Here is a 20,150-nt window from a genome sequence, read left to right as displayed (position 1 = left end):
AGCCGAGGCCTCCATCCGGACTTCTTTCCTGAGTGCTCTTTTTTTCTTTCAACTCACGTTCTGTCTCTCATCATGCAAATTGACAGATCAAAACATATGCTTAGATGTAGGCATGAAAACTTTCCATAGGAAAGCTACGATGACTCAGCCCTTCAGTAACATGTCCTATTTACACTGGACTAGAATCACCAGGGGAACTTTTGTGATTTGAATATACCCCCCACATCTGGGTTTCATGTGGCTGATTTGCAGATCTGTTTCAGTTGAATATACAGGCATAATCCACTGGATTATGTACAGATATGACTCAACGCAGCATATCTTTGTGCACTGAGAGAAACAGCCGAGGTATTTCTTTTATTTCTTTCATAGAAGCACAAAAGAAGTTGTGTGTTTCTGTGTGTCTTAAGGCTCCTCTTATGTTACTTAGGGCACATGACTGATGACACATACACGGGGCAGATGGCCACTCGTACAATCATCTTATCAAAACTTACACTGGGGAGAAGAGGAGTGTTAAAACAGTCCTCGAGGTGCCACAGTGGCTGTGCCACTTCATACTGATGATTTTAGAGGAACATCATTAAAATGGCTGACCGAGTTCGCAGAACACTTCCATCTGTGTTCCCCCCTCTGTTTCTCCTTTACACACATGCTTCCACCATTGGTGGATATTCATCACTGTGCCCCCCCCCACTCCACCCCAGATGAGATTTAAGAGAGCACTGAATGGAATCTTTCAGCTCCCACATGACTCTCTCTCCACGTTGTGTTTTTCGCCGCTGCTGAGCGACGCGCAGCGCTCACAGAGTGCCTCTGTTCCTTCAGTGCAGTGACACAAAGGCTACTTTTGAAGGATGCACTGCAAAACGCAGTCAATGGAACACACGCCACAACAAATGGGCCTGTTGTGCGCGCGTATGTGTTTGTGTGTGCGATGACTGTCCAGACAGAGAAACCAGGCACTGACCCCTTGTGATAGAGCCTCGGGGGCCAGACAAGGCTGCCCAGCTGTGACCCACTGACGCCCCCAATTCTCTCTTTTTTACACTCTGCACCGTACGCTGAAGTCGTAAAAATTCAACCCTTTAAAAGGGAGTCTCTTTGTTATAAACGCGGGCCTCACATGTCCTCGGGGACAAACCCATGTACAAACAGAAGTTAACACATAAGATGTTTTACACGTGTTTCCCAAATGTGTGTTGCTGAGCTACCGGCAGGATCATTATCCCACCGTGAGACTCTCTAAACACTGAATTAATTTGGTTCTAGACAGAAATCCGAGAGGTGACAGAAACAACAAGACAAATTTGTATGTGTACATTAAAGAATCTAGCAATATCTCTGTTATATCTGCTGCCTCAGGATATAATGCCATTTTACTTCTCTTCCCCCCACTTGCTCTACCATTTTATAGATGAACACAGGCAGGATGTGTCACAGCCCAGGCACTGAGCAAACATTCCCAGATGAACTCCACGACCACTAACTTCAACACATCATGGACAAAATCTCCACTTGGGTTTGGGTTAGTGTTAGTCATGCATTTTATGGCCCCAAGTGGGTGAGTGGGTGCCATGTATGTGTGTGAGTGGGTGTATGTGTGTGTGCATGTTAGCAGACATCTGTGTGTGAGAAGAGGAGGGCTTTCTTACCAGCACTGGTGCCTGCGCCAGTGGTAAGGTCGGCACCCATGAGGCCACCTGTAAGATGAAATAGAGAGCGCAGCAAAACGAGAGAAACCCATTAGAGGATAGACACCCACACTGGCTCCACTGCACCTTCTGTCTCTCGCTCGGTTTAATCACAATGTGCTGTGTGTGTGTGTGTGTGTGTGCGCGCGTGTCAGGCCGTCATATGTGCACTGACACCAGAAGCGGCGCAGCTTCCCACTCCAACTTGAACACGCTTAGCAACTGGACACTACGAGCGGATGCATTAAGCTGCCGTCCAAGAAAAATGACACATTATTATTTTTAAGGCATAAGAGGTGGATGAGTGGGAGGGTCCAGAGCGTGTGCGGTTTGGCATGGATGCTGCAAGCGCCAAAACTCATATTTAGTTTGCGCTGGCATTTCTAGCATCCAGTTGTAATGACAGGGTGAGGGTGTGGGCAGCAGCCTTCAGACCAAAGGGACAAAAAAAGGACTTTGGACAACAATAACAAACCAACAGGCCCAATTTGCTTATGTCACCAGCAACTCGGTGCCTATATATAAGGCCAGACGTCCTGTGTGTACAACAGAACACTAAATCAGCAGGCCTGTGGCTTGGGATTTTATATTGCATTAAATCATCAGCTCACTTTGAACAGAATACTGAGCAGGCAATATGTGAATATATGTGGGAGGGGACGACTTAGGATTCATTAACTGCCTTTAGGTGGAAAATTGTGGGTAGCTGTCATAAAATAAATTGCACATTTCTATGTGCGCCTCTATTATCATGACAGACAGGTACACACAGTTGAGAAGATAGACAGATGGGATAACAGCATGTACATGGGTGCATGAGTGCGTGCGAGACCCGACCTGTATTACCTGCACTGGGGGGTCTGTGTGTAACTCCAGGAGACATGCTGTTTCTCTGTAGGCCGTGGTGTGCCAGTGGCAACAGATTGTGGTTGCCTAGGGATCCACCGGGATGGCTGTAAATGAGATTGTTCTGGTTGCTAACAGGAATGGACACGGGCATGTCGTAGTTCGATGGGGGCACGGCCTGCTGAGACGATAGAGAGACATAAACATGGGTGTGATTAGACTAAAGATTGCAATGATTCTGATGCTTGAATTGTTATAAAACAAGGTTTGCGAAGTATGAGACAAACAGAAAGAAAGAGAGAGGAAAAAAGCATGACAGGTCAGAAATAGTCCAGGAACACAAAGAAACTTAAAGAGTGAAGTTCAATAGGACTAATGGACAGATGAACTGAACTCCTTACAGCAAGAATAAAAATACAAGATAGCAGAGTTGGGCAAAAGCAGCATTGCATGAAAGACAAAAGGAAAACTCCTTTCAGAGTTACTCAAATTGCCTCAGTGATAATATAAATGGACTGGCGGTACTTTTTCATTTCAGTGTGATCGAGTTACTTTGGAGGCTACTAATGTCTTTACGCAGGAGTCAAGTGCTGGCCCTGACATCTTGTAACATTTGCCATTGTAAAAGTCAAAAGGCTGACCAAAGGAAATATTATGCTGAAGTCATTACAGTCATACATAAAAAAATGGAAGGCTGTGGTTCACAGGGAACAAAGCCAATCGTTTTCCACTGTCCCAGCGCTTAAGATAAGTCAGTCTATCTTCACCTCACTAACAAGCCTGCAGAATATCTTGCAAAAGTAAAACGGCACAAGAGAACACAATGGAGGATCACTTATTTTCAGATCATATGGAGCTTATGTAAAGTGTTTTAAGTGACGCACTCAGATCAGTCAATAGTCTCACCAGGAACATGAAAAGCCTCCGGCATCTAGTTTGTCATTTTTATTGTGTCACTTGGCATAAGGGTTTAACCTTGGGAGTGCCCTGGAAGTGGTTGATCCTGCATTGTTAGTTTTAGGAAGTAGAAAATAGCGCCCTAAATTACTGCCATGTGTCTCAGAGCCATGGAGGGAGTGCATCAGGGAGATCATCAGCCTGGCTCATGTGGAAGTGGGCGATGTGCCTCAGCTTCTTTAATTTTCTCCCCTCTGCTAATGTTCTGTTAGCAGGCCAAATATTATTTCAATGTACAAAGATGATTACTCTAACCATATTTCATTATGGGCCTCTCCACGTTTCGCTTTAACTGCGACTTTGCACGGGAGTGGCTAGCCAAAACCTATATATGCTATTTTTTTTGAGGGTCTGTCTCTGGTTCTGTTTTTTTTATTCCCACCCACCCTATTACTTCTTCCATCTCTGACTCTTTGGTGGACTTTTTTGACCTAATTGGTCCCGGTGAACTATTATTATCGTACGTGCACATTTCTGCATGTACACACACACACACACACACACACACACACACACACACACACACACACACACACACACACACACTCTACTGCTGGGTGTAAGGGCCCCGTTTCTGAGCTGTCCTTTAACTGGTGCCATCCTTCCTGTTTTCACTCATCTTCCTCCTTTGCCTCTCCCCGCAGTCCCCTCAACAGTCCCCTGCAATCCAGAGGCCCAGTGCTTGGCAGCCACTCTGACCACACACTGAACTGCCACTTGTTGTTTGCAGAACCCCACCCCACCCCCTCCATCTCCCCCACCACCACTCAACCCCACCCATTCTCCGATCCCAAACACACCCCACCTCACCCCGACGCACCACCCCAGCTCACCAACCACTGCCTCGCTTCTAACCACATCTCCTCCTACTCCATGCGGCTCAGACACTACTCTTCTTCTCTGAGTGATTTACCGTGGAATTATCTCTTTGCTCCGTATGGCCGAAGCGCTAACCATTCTATAATGTGCTCTCTGAATGAGTGGCAAGCTCAGTTTACATAGAAAGAAGGCCTCAATTTTGTAGTTCCTGGCAACTAGCTATAGGTTAAAGTCTTCTGTAAAGTTGACATTACATAATATAAATCCAGCAGATAACACATCTAGGCATATACAAAGCTACAAAGGCGTTTGCCTGAGGAGAGATAAGCAAGTTTTTTGAGTTAGGAAGACGGGCTTATTAAGAGTGTTCGAATGCCTGCAGCTGTTTCACTGCCAACACTGTCTGTCCCTGTTGTTGCAGGTCACAGACCACTGGGTTTTGGTGCAGGAAAAGGAAAAGCGCATGCAGACCACACCTCTCCTGAGAGCCAGGCAAGGCATTATGGGTAGAGCGGGTTCAAGGTGGGAACCGGGTGAGGTTAAAATTTGTCATAAAAGAAACTATGCTGTTAAATCAGCAAACGTGCCTACTAGTTATGGTTGCAGACATGTCAAATTAAAGGACCATTCCTCTACTGTAAACAGGAAAATTCAAAGATCTGTAATTTTGCAGAGTGCAATTTTACCCCGATCTTACTCTCACTCTCACTTTGTGTAATTAGTCTGCTTCCAAACAATGGTGGTTAGCTGGGTTAGCGCAACAGTTACTTGCCAGTCAGCATTTTGTCAGCCTGCTGATTATAACCCAGTACTTACAGGTATCTTATGAGTTTTAATCATGTGATCAAACTCTTCGTTAATCTGTTTGTATTTCTCCTCAGTGTGCGGGGTGAGGATGAGCGCAGACTCGAGCTCCGGGCTCTCGCCACCTTTGTTCTCCTTCTTGCTCAATGCCTGCCAGGTCCCACAACCACAGAGAAGGATGGAGGGGAGACACACACATGAAGGGACGGAGAGATGGACGGTAGGAACAGATGACGATGACAGGGATGAAGCAACAGAAAGCATGTGGGGGGAGGGAGAGAGAGGAAAGAAAAGGTGAGAAGAAGGCTCTGGGTTTAACAAGAAGTACTTACACACAGTCTCTGTCTGCTGATCATCAGATCAATGTCCTCGTTTATTTTCCTGTACTTGTCCTCAGACTCGGGGCTGTGGCCAACCGAGTCATCTGCGTCGGGATCTGGGCTGTCACAGCCGTTTAGGCCCTTCTTTCTCAATGTCTGCAAACAGAGCAGTTGCACAACATAGTTGAAGGGCTTTGGGGGTAGGGAAGAGAAAGCCAGGTGAACAGCTTCGGAGGGACATAATGGTAATGAAGTGTGAGGAGGTTCATTTTCGAATGTAAGTCTGATTAAAGGACATCTTGAAAAAAAAGAAACACTTTTGAAAAGTTCTTAAACCGATGTGGTTTTATATCAAATTAAAAAACAAAGAACAAATCTGGCTTACTGCGTAGGGTAATGAGATCTTTGCTACAAATTATCTTAATTTTTAAAAAAGCTTTAACAAAAAAAAACGCTCACGGTATGAACTCTAACAAGATGGTATGGGGTGAGGACACACGGCCTATTTTTATGAACAAGTAAACATGCCGCTAAACACAGAAAAAAAAGGCACAAATGATTCAATCACATTCAATAACAAGACATAACAGAATGACAAATCAAGGGGGGACCTTAAAACCTCATAATTGCACAGAAAAGGGAACAGTCATAAAAGTAAAACATATTTTACAACCATAATTATCAGCGGGCCGTGAAATAGAATTAAAATACAGCCGAGGTGCACAAGTTTACGAGTGTGGTGTATGTGCTATTAAATGTGGCAGTTTCTGTTCTGGCCACCTGATGGCCACCTGCCCCCATTAGAGTGGACAGAAAATAGCACGCTGAAAGAAGAAGGGGAAAAAAGCGCACGCACACTCTCCACTCGATCACCACTCCCTCTCACTGGAGGAGAGAGACAGACAAAGAGAGCATTGGAATAAATAAGAAAACGAGAGGTGGTGGTGGTGGTGGTTGGCGCGGGGGGGGGGGGGGGCTGTATCTGTAGCTGTCTCTGTCCTTTTTTAGATATTGTTGACAACCTTAACAACAGGGATAAGTTTCAGAGCGCATTACTGTGTGTGATAGCACGAGGGTATGTTTGCTTGAGCAAGTGGGCATGTAACGATAGGTGCTGTGTTCATTTGCCTCGCAAAAGTGAGAGAGACAAAGACCGAGCGGCAGAGAAGAAAAGTACAGTAGCTGACAGTTAGAGAGATCTCATCAAAGACACCACCTCCTCCTCCTCCTCCTTCTCCTATCCACCACATGCCCCCCCCCCCCCCCCCCCCCCCCCCCTCCCCCTTGCCTCTCTCCTCCTGGCTTTAATAAAGGGAGATTAGTCTACGGGAGGAATATCACGGGCCTGCTCCTGTCTGTGCAGTCATCGCTTCACACTGCGCTCTCCTACTTTCATCTGAAGCTCCATATCAGACAGACGTAATTAAATTTACTTTAGCACACCTTGTATTTGATGCTGATCAAGTGTGTGAGAGTGTGCGCTTCTCTGTATATGTTGTATAGTGTGTGTGTGTGTGTGTGTGGGTGGGGAAAGAGGGGAATGAGTCTGTGTGTGTGTGCATGTGTGGGTGTGTGAGAGTGGGTGTTAGTCAAGAAAAAAGAAAGAGCGACTGAGCAGGAGAAAGGAGGAAGATAGATGCTAAGATAAGTTAATCTCGGTGAACTTCTTCCTCTCATTTGTTTGTCTCTGTCAGTACTCACTCACAGAAGAGATACGAGTGCTAGCTACTCCATCACAACCAGCAGCAGAAGTGACAAGGAGCGATCTGCCTGCTTAGAAAACAAATAAAAATCCAGTCATCTCTCATGTCAGCACAACAAAGGCCTGTTTTGAGTGTGGTTTTAGTGAACTTAGAGGGCTTCTTTTGTGTGTTGTGTGATAACTGTTTGATTCCTGAGGCGTCTCGTGGCGAGGCAGCTACTGTAAGTGTGTCAACATTTGCTGGCTCTCCTTTTTCTCTCTCTGAATCCTCACTTGGCCCCTGGAGTGGAAATCTGGAATTCTGAATTTGAAAGCATCTCTCACATCTTTGACAGTCTTCAGGAAATCACACCAAACAAATCACGCTAGGCGATGCAGGAGATCTGACTTCCAATAGACCTACAGTGAATCAGGCACTCTTGCTCTATCTGAGGAGGATGAGTCAAGAGAACAAAAGGGGCACAGAGGTTTAGCATGCTGTCTTTTTTGGCAAAGGCGTGAGATGTAAAACTTTGCTATTTCTTTTGCGTAGTTTCAATCTGGCCTTGGCGATGTATCATATTGAACTGACAAGAGCTGAACCACTGGCCTTTTTCCGCTCACATGAGAATGCATGCAAGGAAAAAAAAACAACAAACAAAAAAAAAAAGAAGAAAAATCAAAACAACTTTTCTTCCTACTTGCATAGATTTCCACCTACTGCCACCAGCACATGAGTCCATGAGAGAGTTACTTCCATTCTTGGAAGAATAGCCGTGGAGCATTGCTGGGAGAGGAGAACGGGGGCCGAGTTAAAGGTGACACCCATATGGGGTAATTGAGCTGGCGGTGTAGCAGTAGTGGGGCAATAGTTGCCCTGTGTGTTTATGGAGGTGCATTTAGCCAGGGTGTGAGTATTGCATGACTGACCCAGGCTTAGCTTTCCAGCCGGCCTCGGTTTATTTAGGGTGCAGTACAAAGATGTTATGCCATTCATCTCAGTTATGCCCACCTGTTTAAAGGCATCACACCTGTTGCCAAAGGCCTAGCATACAACCCAGCAACCAATCAGAACTGCTGAAGAGCTCATGTAGCCTTAGAAGGACTTCTCCCTCTTCAGCCTTCCACCTCACCATCCTGCTGCCCTACTTTCAAGCCATCCTATGTGTTTTACCCTCCTCTAATAGCCCATTGCTTTATCTGCTCCTTGAATATGCCACTGAGTGCTGCTCCAAACTTTCAGTCTGTTATACAGTAACATCACCATTATATAAGGCACATCCAAGACTTATATTTCAAAATAATGGGGAGAATAATGATCAGTGAAAAAAAAGGTTGCTGTTGTAATATTGAGAGAAACAGGAGTACAGGAATGAAGACTTGGCATGAAAAGGGAGTCTTTGGGGAATACGATAATAGGATGAGGATTAAACAAAAACACTTTGGTGCAGTTCACTTGTGGCAATAATTTTATGCACAAAGAATTCCCCCACATTCTCATGCCTAAATTAAAATTATTCAATATTCTAAGTAACTTCATTTTCTTTCTGTATTCTTAAAAAAGAAGCTAATCTTTTGGCTGCTGGCATAAATGAGCATTATTTAAGTTTATAGCGTTTTTATTACCCCGGTTTGCGATGACTGACATTTTTTTCACATGAAATATTACCCTCTGCTGCCGTGTTGTGAATCACAAGAAAGAAATGGCCAAACAGGGACACCAGATTATGAGGAGAAAGTGTGAGAGGAAGGAGGTTAGAAGACAGCAAAATGCTACAGCGATGTAAAGAGTCATGCAGAATGCTATAGAGAGTTCGTGCTGTAAATGTGAGAAAGAGGAAGGTGGGATATAAAGTATGGCGAGGAGCAAAGACAGCAAAAAAGCTGTGTCTTCTTGCTTGGCTCTGTGTTTCTCTCTCTGGCCCCTTTGGAGGCTTGCTCCTAATTAAACTCCTTCTTCATGATGCTCCCTCATGACTTGACTCACAGGGCCTGTGTGAGGCAGGCACAGCATAGACAAGGTGTCCTACATACTTGAGACGCCCGTCTCATTGGTACCCTTCAGTTTTCACACCCTCAGCTAAGCTAGCCTAGACTGGGGCTGGTGTAAGAGGAACGGCAGGATGCCGCTGTAAAAACCTAACGGAGGTAACCTGAGCTGAGACCGAGGCCAGCTTGAGCTACAAAGAAACTGATTCACATTCTAACACGCTTGCTGTTCCCTAATGTTTTAATTGCAGGAAAACGCTTGCTCTATATTCACTTCATAGGTTGGGGGTGTGAGCGATAACTTCATTTAGCTCCTGAGAAAAACAGCGGAGAGTATTTGGGTGTGAATCCCGGGTGGCCCCAGGGAGTCTGCTAGGGACAGCTGACGCCTGCCCAGAGCTCCTGCCATACCAGGATCCGTCTGCTCGGCATTCTGCCACCCTGCTCACCCTCTCTATCCCTCAATCCGTCTTTCTGCCCCCATATTTCTGTCTCAGTCTGTTGCTCAGTCTGTCTCTGTCTCACCACCTCTGCGCTAGTCCCCTAATTTTCTGCAAAACCACCACATCTCGACAGAAGCTCAGTCAAACACTGTTGACTTGACGGGTACATCTTTATTTCTGATAGACTTTGGGCAGTTGAGGATTTGTGTTTGGAAAGAGATCCATTGTTGACCATTTTCCCTCTGTAGTTATGCTGGCAGTGGCTGAAGGCTACGACACATTCAATATTGTGTTTATAGCTATTGGCGACGGTCAGGCCAGTGAATGTTCCTCAGTGTCTTCAACCCAATAACAGGGAGCATCGGCGCAAAGGCGCTCCACCAAACAGCCAGTGTATTACAGGTCATTTATATCTCTGTCAACACTGTGTGATCTTCAACGCACATGCACTACAGTAAGCTAAACCCAGAAAGAAAATAATATATAATAGCGGGAATGTTTCCCACCATAAATGGACCCAGTTTATGGGGTTTGTGGCATATTTCAGCAGTGGGTGGGAAACAAGTCTGTGATAGACAAGTGCAACATAAAAACATCAGTAACAGCGCCACTTATGGTTAATCATGATTGCTGTGCTGTTAAACTAAAATAAAACGGCACTCAAATGAAATCTTTTGTCTAGAAGGCTCCAAGCTTGCCATGTTGCACTATTAAAAATGGCTTTACTTTATTCCAGCTATCAAACATTCTCAGTAAGCAGACTGTATATATCGTACTTTGCAAAGTGTGAGGAGTCAATGTAGGCTGGGGTGTGTATCTATTTAGAAAACCATCTCTTGTCACATTGGTGAGAAGCAAAGGGGTTTTGTGTCCATAGGGGTGCACAGACAAATAGAAACATTGTCTTTCTTATCAAAAATAAGATGGAGGTAGTCATGAAGTGGACCTACTGTGGATTAAGACCTCTCAGCGCCAATTCACAATAAGCACCAGCAGGGTGGTCTTCCTGGCGGCAGGGAAGAGGTAATAGCATGTCTGAGATGTGATCTTATTCTTCTTATTTTGTTTCTTCTTCTAAGTTTTTTCCTCTTTCTTTCGTTTTTTTCTTCTTCTTTTTTTGGGTTCGTTTGGCTCAATCTAACTTGCTCCCATTTTTGTCTTTCTTCCTCGCTCGCTGTCTCTCTCGCTCGCCCGTCCTTTCTGTCTGCCTTTCAGAGTGGAGGGAACATCAGAGGGATCAGGCTGGCTTAGTTTATTGGAAGCAGATGGCAGACCAAAGGCAAGAGGGCCACAGTTTCATGAAGCGTGGTTTGAACATGCCAGGACCATGTCGAGGGGCATGCCCATGGATGATGGCTACATGGAGTGTGTATGTGTGTGAGCGATTTGGGGGAGATAGTTTATTTTGTAGGTTACCAATCTGAGGAATAGGACCTCTAATCCCTAATGTCCCATCTAATGTCCCCGCCTGCTTCTTTTTTTAAAGTCATTATCTCTGTATCCTTATTCACTGTTTAAGAAACTATCGCATCATTGGCCTTTCAGTGCTTTAGCAGCTTTGATGCCCCTTACCCCTGCTGCCCTGCTGCACTGTAATAAGTAATCAGACGTTGGCACCTGGGATCCATCATCCCTGGTGGTAAATTCTGTAATAACACCGCCTAAACATGTGATTATTAGCTTTCTAGAGACTACAGAGTTTACTCAACATTACAAAAGGGAGTGAGATATATAGCAACAAACAGAGAGAAAGTGTTAAGGCAAGTGAGAGAGGCAGAAAAGAAGACAGAGGGAAAGGGCACTGTGTGCAACAAGGTTCCTCCACATTTCTCCAAACTGTGCCACTTTGATGGTGCATGTGCTAAAATCACTATTAAGAAGAGCCCACTGCAGACGAGAGCCCACTCACAGACACACAATCTTAGCTAGCCAGTACACATCAGAATACCAGATGGTGCAGTGTTTCCCATATGGAAGAGACACACACTAAGCACATGTCAGAATCCAACACTGTTTGTTACAGCAGCATCTCGGCCCTGGGAACAAAGTGGTCATTCAGACTTGTCACCACACTGTATAATTAGCCAGATAGACATAATGAGACACAATGCCAGCTCAGTGAAACTGGATAAAGAGGGCACTTATGTCTGCGCTGTTAACCTAGCCATCTTTCATCCCCATCTACACTGCAGTTGAATAACGCCTCTCTATTCAAATGAGAGAAATGAGTGCGGGTCTATATGTATTTCTGGTGCAATGTAGAAATCGATTCGCAATGGTTAAATTGTGTGTTTTCCACGCGTATTTAGCTTTGCATACTTTGTACAGTGAAATTGCACGTGGCCTGTTTATGCCACAGTCATCATGTGACTGTACTACACCATGAATCATATCAAAAATGAACATACTTTTAAATTAGCATCAGGTAACAAACCTCAAGCCTCCTTCGCCCAACCTCTTTTTCATTTCTTGAAACTCCACCTAACCCCCAACCCTTTAGCAACAACAACAACAACAACAAAAAAAGACAACCACTACAAATCGTCACTTATCGTCTTTTGTCTCTCTGTCTCTTATCGCGTGGTGCCAAAGCAGGAAAAGGGAGCCGGGGGGAGGCCTTCAGTAACAATGACCAGCCGGCTGACCTCTATACAGTGACCTTGAGTTTCCACACCCTGCCCAAAGCAGTAACCATGGTGGGGGTGGAGGAGGTAGGGCCAAGAGGAAGCTCTAGGCAGGGAAGGGAATGCCATATGTAAAAATAGATCTTTATTCTGAATTTTCCACAAATAGTTTCAAAGAACAAGGCATCATTTCATCCTAATGGCTGGCGTGAATTGTTTTGGGCTGTGTGTAGTGGAAAAGTCTTGCCTTTTGGCAGCGTGGCCTCAGAAGTGGCCTGCCTTTTTCACTGCTCCTCACCACGGGGACCACATATTGGCACATTTCAAACAGTCTATTTTTAAAAACCTTTTGTTGTTGTGTGAGTACTTCAGACTTCCGTTTCAGTATTGACCTTAAAAAAAACACCTCTGACAGCGATCTAAGAAATATAGTTTCTTGCCTTAGCTTTTGCTTTTCTGGTCAGCGGGCATGTGATGTGGAATAAAGTGCCACGCCTGTGGATCACATATGCTGTATTATCTGAAATCTTGTTCTTAACCACTTTTTCAAAAAAGGGGTGGGTGGGCATGAATTTGTTCTCTTTGTGCCTTGATGCAGGGTGGAAGCCACAGACATATGGGTTCTCCGGGCTGATCAATTGTATGTAAAGCAGATCTGCTGATCAAAACGTACTCAGATCGGCCCAAACATATGATAGCAATTCAGAGAAATTAATTTCCTTTTTCTGTAATGGAAAAGTTTTTGAAAAGCAGACAGGAAGGCTCTGTTTGGTGGAATGAGGCGGTGGATCAACAAGAGAATTGCACTAAAAAACAAAACAAAAAACAGACTATTTCATTCAAAGGACCAAATGTTTGTAGGCAGTTCAGGGTCTCAAACCAGTGGTCTTATGAATGTGGTCGCCGAGGGCAACTCTTCATAACTGATCAACAAGAACAGAGAGAGAGAGAGAAACTGGATGAATATCCTGACACTTTGCTTACTCACTCCTCTGTTTCAGAAACAACCCCCACCCAGCCTTGTTTAAAACACAAGGGTGGGGGGGGGGGGGGGGGGGGACAGAGACAGAGACAGTCTTATTCTTCTATTCTTTCACAGCAAGAACCGCCAGCTAGACGTCTATATTTAGTTTCACCGTAGACTATTTTTAGAAAGCAACTACTTTTTGAGGAATTTATTAAGAAATGGGTATTTTAAAGAAAATGGTGGGTTGTTTTTAGGCTGTTGCTTTAAGTGGTGAGCTCGATACATTTTAGAGGAGTGGAGTAGCTGAAAGTACGTACATTTAATGATCAATAATTTTTTGTATCTCAAGCTTCGGGTTGAAAAAACGTCTTGCGTAACTGAATGAATAAAGAGGCAATGTGTTTTGTTGATTTCAAAGGAGGCCAGAGACATCTGGCAACAGGCTATTACACTAGTCCAGTATTCTTGTAAATTAATAGATGAATTGTTGCTAACACTGTAAATATGAATTATGCACTGATGATAGAGATGTGTGAAGCAGTATTGAAAGTGGTACAATTTCTCTTTCCTGCTTTTCAACGTTAATTAACATGCACTCAACCCCACATACAAGGAATTTTTGACAACCTGCTACAGCATGTAAACAGTCTGTCATTGGGAGCCTTTGTTTTAACAAACCGCTTTACTACGAGCTCGTCAGTGTCACAAGGTTAATTTACTTAGTCCCTCAAAGCAGTTTCAGAACTTAATCCTTAGCTCATCAGGACAAACAAGCCTTGCTGTCAATCGCTTCATCCCCGGTAAACACCGAGGCCTTGTGCCGACAACCCCTTCCCATGTCACACCACATGCAACCTCTTCCAAAAAACACAAAATGACTGCACACTCAATTACCGTGGACAACCAAAGCACAAGATATGATACGACGGCCTTATTTCTCTTGGAGGCGACCAACGCAAAAGCAATAGGGTATAAATTGCATTCTTGTTGGAGCAATTAATACAGTTTTAAGAGCTATGAGAAGAAGCCATTCAGTGAGCCGATCAGCATCGAAAAACCGCTCAAGGCTAATGTTCTCGTTGCTGTTTAGAAACCAAATAAGCACGCAGAATAGCTGGAAAATATTTTCATAAGAGCGAGGCAGAACACGAGCATACTAGCACTTCAGAGAGGGAGCTCAGGTCTGGTTGGCTTGGAGAACTTGAGAAAGTAAGTCATTTTTTGAGGAGATGGCGAATCGGCTAAGCAGTGCTTAGAATGTATGGTAATGTGATGTTCTTTCCAAATGGCTGAGCGTTGAGCTGGAATGCATATACCTGCTTGATGTACTTTCTCTTTATGTTTCTTCATTTACACCCCTCCAGCAGCACACACCACCCCCTCTCTCACACTCTCCCTCCCTCAAGTGTACTGTCACTGGGCTGAAATCACACCTGTGCTTCTCGCACATCTCGGCACACGGGTGAAACATACGCAGGGTGAAACATGGTGAGGGAGCTTTGCTGAATCTCATTAGCCAAGCAGGTAGTCATTAACAGAATGACCTTTGGAAATAATTACCAGCCTTCCTCCTGCCATCCCTCTTTCCCTCCCTCCTTCTCTTCTCACACTCATCCATCCCTCTGTCCCTCCCGTCCCCTTCTCATTCAATAGCTTTTTTTCTGGGTAAGGACAGAGGGAGGGAAAGTGAAAAAAAAAAGAGTTGAGGATAGGCAGGGAGTCAGATCCCTGCTGCTGCTGTTTAAGATTACAGGGTGAGCTGAACTTTCAGATTAGGTTAATCTGCTGGAAATGGGATTGGCCAGTGGCCATCCTCTGGCAGGTAGGCAAGCATGCAGGTCACTTCAGTACCAAGAGCCATGTGCTATTCCATGTGATACTTGAGCCAATGGCATCGGAGCGTGTGACCCTGGCTGAGGTCATCACAATGCCATTAGTGCTGCAGGGTTTGAGCCAATTGTCACTGTGTATGTACACACACATACACCCATGCAGTGAGGCCACTGTGAGAGCACACCTACACAGCAAACACATTACTGTGTTTTTGTGTGTTTAAGCACATATATGCTATAAGTGTGCATAGAGGCACACAAACACTTTTTCATTTGCAGGTTTTTTTGGGTTCTTTTTTTAGGTGTTGAGGTGATATATCTTCAGATCACCACACACTCACTAACCCTTCAGTTGTTTCAAAAACCTGTGTTCTTTGTTTCAACAGCGGGGGAAAACAAGCACATTGTAGAAGAGGGATTTGGCAAAGCCGAAGTGCATTGTTGGATTTGGGGCTGTTCGATCACAGCAAGACCCAGCCAATGCTTCTTAGGTTTGGGATAGATCTGCAATCATCAGGAGGGGAAGAAAGGACTCTTTCATGTGCTATTGCAATTAACAACCCCCATACCGGAATATAAATCACCAGTAACGGCTCAAAGTGATTGTTCTTAAGCATGAATAAAACCAGCGAAAAAGCGAGTGATGAATCTATTCTATTGTTATTTCCCAACACAGCTTACCATTTCTCCTCTAATGCTGTTCACATGTACAGGAAACTGGCCTGGCAGACAGAGAGTATAGGAAATCTATCTGCATGTTTGACTGTTTTATCCGGAGCCAGACTCAGAGTGTGCTGTAGACCTGCCAGGACAGCACACTTGGAACCTGCACGGACATCAAATGATGGAGGGTCTGCCTCTGTGTTTGCTTTCATCGAGCTACTAGAGAGAGATCAGCTTGGATGTGTTTTTGAACACTTAGCATTAATTAAGTGGACTTCTCCGTATTTTTATGGAAGAGCTACATATTATGTTTTTATTTAATCCAGTCACTGGAGTCTGAGTGGGCTAACAGGTCCTACATGAAATAGGATTAAATTGAAGAGTGTATAAGACTAACTTAAAAAAAAATCCTCACTTTGTTTCTAATTGCTACTCTGTTGATTAGTATATGTCTTTCAGTTCATTCAATTTTATTTATATAGCGCCAGTCGCCTCAAGTCGCCTTTATATTATAAGATAAAGACTACAATAATAGAAAGCAAGGCCCAAACAGTCTAAGAAACCCTTTGAGCAAGCACTTGGTGACAGTGGGAAGGAAAAACTCCCTTTTAACAGGAAGAAACCTCTGTCAGAGCCAGGGAGGGAGGAGCAGATTGGGGGTGATGGGAGAAAGACAGAATAAAAGACACTGTGCACTGTGAACATAATTTCCATTAGTGATGTCTCTTTTGTTTCACCACTTCTCTCACAGGAGGGTTAGCTTTGGTTTATTGTTCTTTTGCTTTCTCATATATTTGAACAAGTGTTGTTCCTAGATGAAACAGTTTTGCGGTGAGTCATCAGACCTTCTTTACTACTCCTCTCTTTCTTTTTTCTATTTCCTATTTCTGTCTTTCAAATAAATAAACCCACTGACCCAAACATAAATTCTATATAATAATAATAATGAAAAAAAAAAAGAATAGCTTAGCGACTCCAATGAGAAAATAGATACAGAAGAGAAAGGCAGACTAGAGTGAGAGAGGTAGAGAGAAAAGCCCTCCAGCCTCTTGTAAACATGCTGTTGCTAGAGAGGCTGTGCAACGTACTCAGTGCCACTCTCTCAACAACGCTAATTATCAACCAAAGACATGCTAATTACATAGAGCTTTATTGCTAATGTAGCGGGCCTCTATGCCAGCCGCCCACACTCTGAGCTCCGCTCCCCTACCTCTGCCTCTCCTCCCACTACACCTTCAGGCACAGCAGCAACAGAGGAAGAGAGATGCATGCATTTGAGCATAGTGGCAGAGACAAGAGCTTTCTACAAATTTGAAATTAAATCTGACATATATACGACTTCATATTTAAGATTTTTATTTTATTTTTTTGCTTTGTTTTGTTACACTTTAAAATCAGCGCCTCATCTTGTTAAGAACCTCCTCTTTTCCTTTTCATCATCCTGCCATCTCAAGAGGAAGTCTGCTCTGCTCCTTACTTAAAACTCAGCACGCCACCCATGTTACTGCAGCTTTGACGTCGGCACACATGGCTTGTAGGAAAAGATCTGACCATGCTGTTCCCCTTTGTTCCCCCTCCCTCTCTGTACCCCCCCATCACCCCCCCCCCCCTCCCACCCACGCTAAACGTGCTAGTGTCAATCCTGTGGCCAATCCCTTTAGCACACCGCAGCTCAGGCTAAAGGCCTCTTCAGGTCGATTTCTCCCGCTGTGAGTCTCTCAGAGATGGCAGAGCTTCCGTTCTCCAGGGATCACATTATATGTAGTGCTTTATAGCACTCTCCCCCCACCAGGCTCTTTACCATCTCCCCCTGACATGGCTGTTTACACGTTAGCTATCCTCTGCTCTCTAATGGAGACAGTTAGAGAAAGAGCTTCAAAGCAGGGAGCTCTTGTCACAAGCACTAGTTATACATCACTCTCTTCATGGGTTCAGCTGGGGAAGGATAATAAACTGACTACAGAGTGAGTGAAAGACTTGGTGAGCAAAGGACACCTGTGCTGAGAGGCAAACTGGTGATAAAAGTATGCAAAAATTACTAAAGGCATACAATTAAGGAGTATGAAACTCCGGCAATTGATAAGTATTTCTAGTAACATTAAAAAATAAGCTGTGGTTACACACAGTGTTTGACAAAGATCATCATTAGCTAATGCCTAATGCACTTAATGTACAACAGTAGTACAGCATTTCTTACTGCATAATTTATTTTGGCTAACTCCAAACATGACATGTAGAAAACGTGGGCAATATGTACATGTACATGTGAACACCAGTTGATGTTAGATGGGCATGAAGCCCAGTAACAGCCATATGGAAAAAGTCTCATACTGTTCTGTCCTGTGTTAGAGTGGCCAACCGCTTCATAATGTTAATGTTTTTATTTATTTATTTTGTGTATCTTCCATGAACATAACCAGGTGACTGATCATTTGCAAGCAAAATATGTTGTGAATCAGTTGTATTCTACAATAACAATTGATTTAAAAATAGGGGATTATATATGGACACAGACTCATTTCTTAACCTCAAAGTCCTAAACAGTATTTATGTAGTATTTACTGTCACAATAGATTGCTCTAAAATTAAAATGGGATACATATGATTCTACTTGTGGTATTGTGTTGGTCGGTGGGTAGAATTGGAAACATCAAACATAAAGAGGATTTTAATTCTGGTTAGCAGGCAAATGTATGGAATTAGCAAATGTTGTAGTAAAATGAGTCTAATTAAATCTGGATTTATTTATTTAAGGATTCTGTGTAACAATAAAGACAAAGAGCAGGGATTCTAATGTTCATATATATACATATATGTAATATCCATTCAGGATTGCTTTGTGGGGCAGGCACACTTATATTTGCAAAGCACAGTGTGAGCGTAATTAAGAGAGAGAGCAGGGGAAAGGGATAAACTTCACATGACTGCATTCATGTTTGTGTGTGGCCCACGAGGTCAGAGCTCCAGAGTGAATGTTGCATAACAGGTTCACGTTGAAAGCTTAAGGATTCAGGAGGGTGCTAGCGTCATTTCCTGCTTTATCTACCTGCCTAGTGGCGTGGCTGACAGCGCTGTTTAACATCGCCTTGAGCCACTCTAGCGACATGTGTCCAAAGCAAGTCCGATCAACATCCTCCTCTCACAGGCACATCAATGGTGACAAGACACCAAGGGCACAGCGTGGTGATTACACACCACAGGTGACAGTCTAAAAGGCCCAGATCAATGATAGGCTACTTCTTTTATGCTGCAAAGTGCAGGCGACACAAGAAAACAATTTGAATAAACACACTGTCTTGAAATTAATGACTTATTGTGAGTCTTAAAATAAGTTTTTCTAACAGTGATTGATAGTGGTACTGAACCCTTGGGGAAAAGTGACAAACTATGGGAGCAATTATTTTGTACACTATGTTAGGTGTGAAGACTAAAAGAGAGAAGTAAGGGTTGCTGAATGAGTCACAAATGCTGTAACCATCTGTCTGCTTGTGCGTTTGCATGAGCGTCCATGTCTGCGCCCGAGCGTGCGCTCCTGTGTGTCTGTGCGCGTGCACGCGTGTGTGTGCCGTCTGTGTTTTCTCATAGCTTACCTCCACAATATCAGAGTTGGTCCTGCTCTCATGGGGCTCATTGTACTCAGTGTATTTAAGCAGGACCTTGTCCATGTCTGTGCTGGCATACTGGAACAGCTTGTTGGTGCTGTTGAAGATGATCAGGGCAATCTCACAGTCACACAGCACGCTCAGCTCATACGCCTTCTTCATCAGGCCAAACTTTCTCTTTGTAAATGTCACCTGAGTGAAAGAAGAGAAGAAGGGAGAAGAGGGATTTGTGTTTAGTTTACTTTTGTGGCACACTTACAATCAAACTAGGCTGTTTTATCTGACTTGTTATAAGAATTTGATTATGACAAAAAAAAAAAAATCCCCCACCCTCAACCGCTTCGCTTGCAATGAGAGAATAAATAGGAATTTGACACCGCAACTTTCCTCTTTAAAAATTTTGAGTTTTCAGGGAAATGGCATTAAAGGAAAGTGAAGTCTGCTAATGGTTTAACACCCACTGACTGTAACAGTCTATCCACTATACCAGGAAAAAGGAAAAAAAGAAGCTGGGCTTGCATTTAAGGAACTGAAAATACTCTGTCTCAGTCAGATAACGGTAAAGAAGGTCAGTTATTGCTTGTACATCAAAGCACACAGAGTCTCATCCTGGAACATATGTCAAGTTAAATTGTCTTTTTTTCAGATGGTCCGAATGTGTGCTTCTGCACAAAAGAAACACACACTATTTTCATCTAAAAATGAGCTGAGATTAACCGTTTTCCATGTAGCGACATTAACACTAGCTCGGTTATTGTCTTGCCCAATTAACCGAGTCTCATAGCAAATAACAAGCAGTGATATAAATAACAGATAGCTTCCTCGACCATACTTAAAGCACTTAGCGCACAGATCGTGATAACGCGCTTAACTTGAACCACAAAAAGTGTCTCTTTCCCCTCTCTCTTA

At 43.8% G+C, this 20,150-nt stretch overlaps 1 protein-coding gene across 16 annotated transcripts in view; it reads right to left on the bottom strand.

The window, feature by feature from the left end:
* mef2cb (myocyte enhancer factor 2cb) overlaps positions 1–20,150 on the bottom strand; it is a 68,910-nt gene that overhangs the window by 8,851 nt on the left and 39,909 nt on the right. For 5 of the 16 annotated variants that reach the window (XM_086314048.1, XM_086314053.1, XM_086314054.1 and 2 more), the window contains 5 exons: positions 19,230–19,433; positions 5,453–5,596; positions 5,133–5,270; positions 2,541–2,721; positions 1,656–1,703 (listed from right to left, as the gene is read on the bottom strand). In XM_086314048.1, the coding sequence (XP_086170174.1) occupies positions 1,656–1,703; positions 2,541–2,721; positions 5,133–5,270; positions 5,453–5,596; positions 19,230–19,433 (715 nt within the window). The remainder of the gene's footprint in view (positions 1–1,655; positions 1,704–2,540; positions 2,722–5,132; positions 5,271–5,452; positions 5,597–19,229; positions 19,434–20,150) is intronic. The other 11 variants (XM_086314064.1, XM_086314060.1, XM_086314056.1 and 8 more) reach the window with 5 other exon arrangements.

The sequence above is a fragment of the Aulonocara sp. 'chitande type north' Nkhata Bay genome, linkage group LG12 (genome assembly GCF_057382095.1).
Source record: "Aulonocara sp. 'chitande type north' Nkhata Bay isolate Kocher_YH1m ecotype deep benthic linkage group LG12, A_spYH_male_GT1.1, whole genome shotgun sequence".
NCBI lineage: Eukaryota > Metazoa > Chordata > Actinopteri > Cichliformes > Cichlidae > Aulonocara > Aulonocara sp. 'chitande type north' Nkhata Bay.
This window is presented reverse-complemented; position numbering and strand designations above follow the sequence as displayed.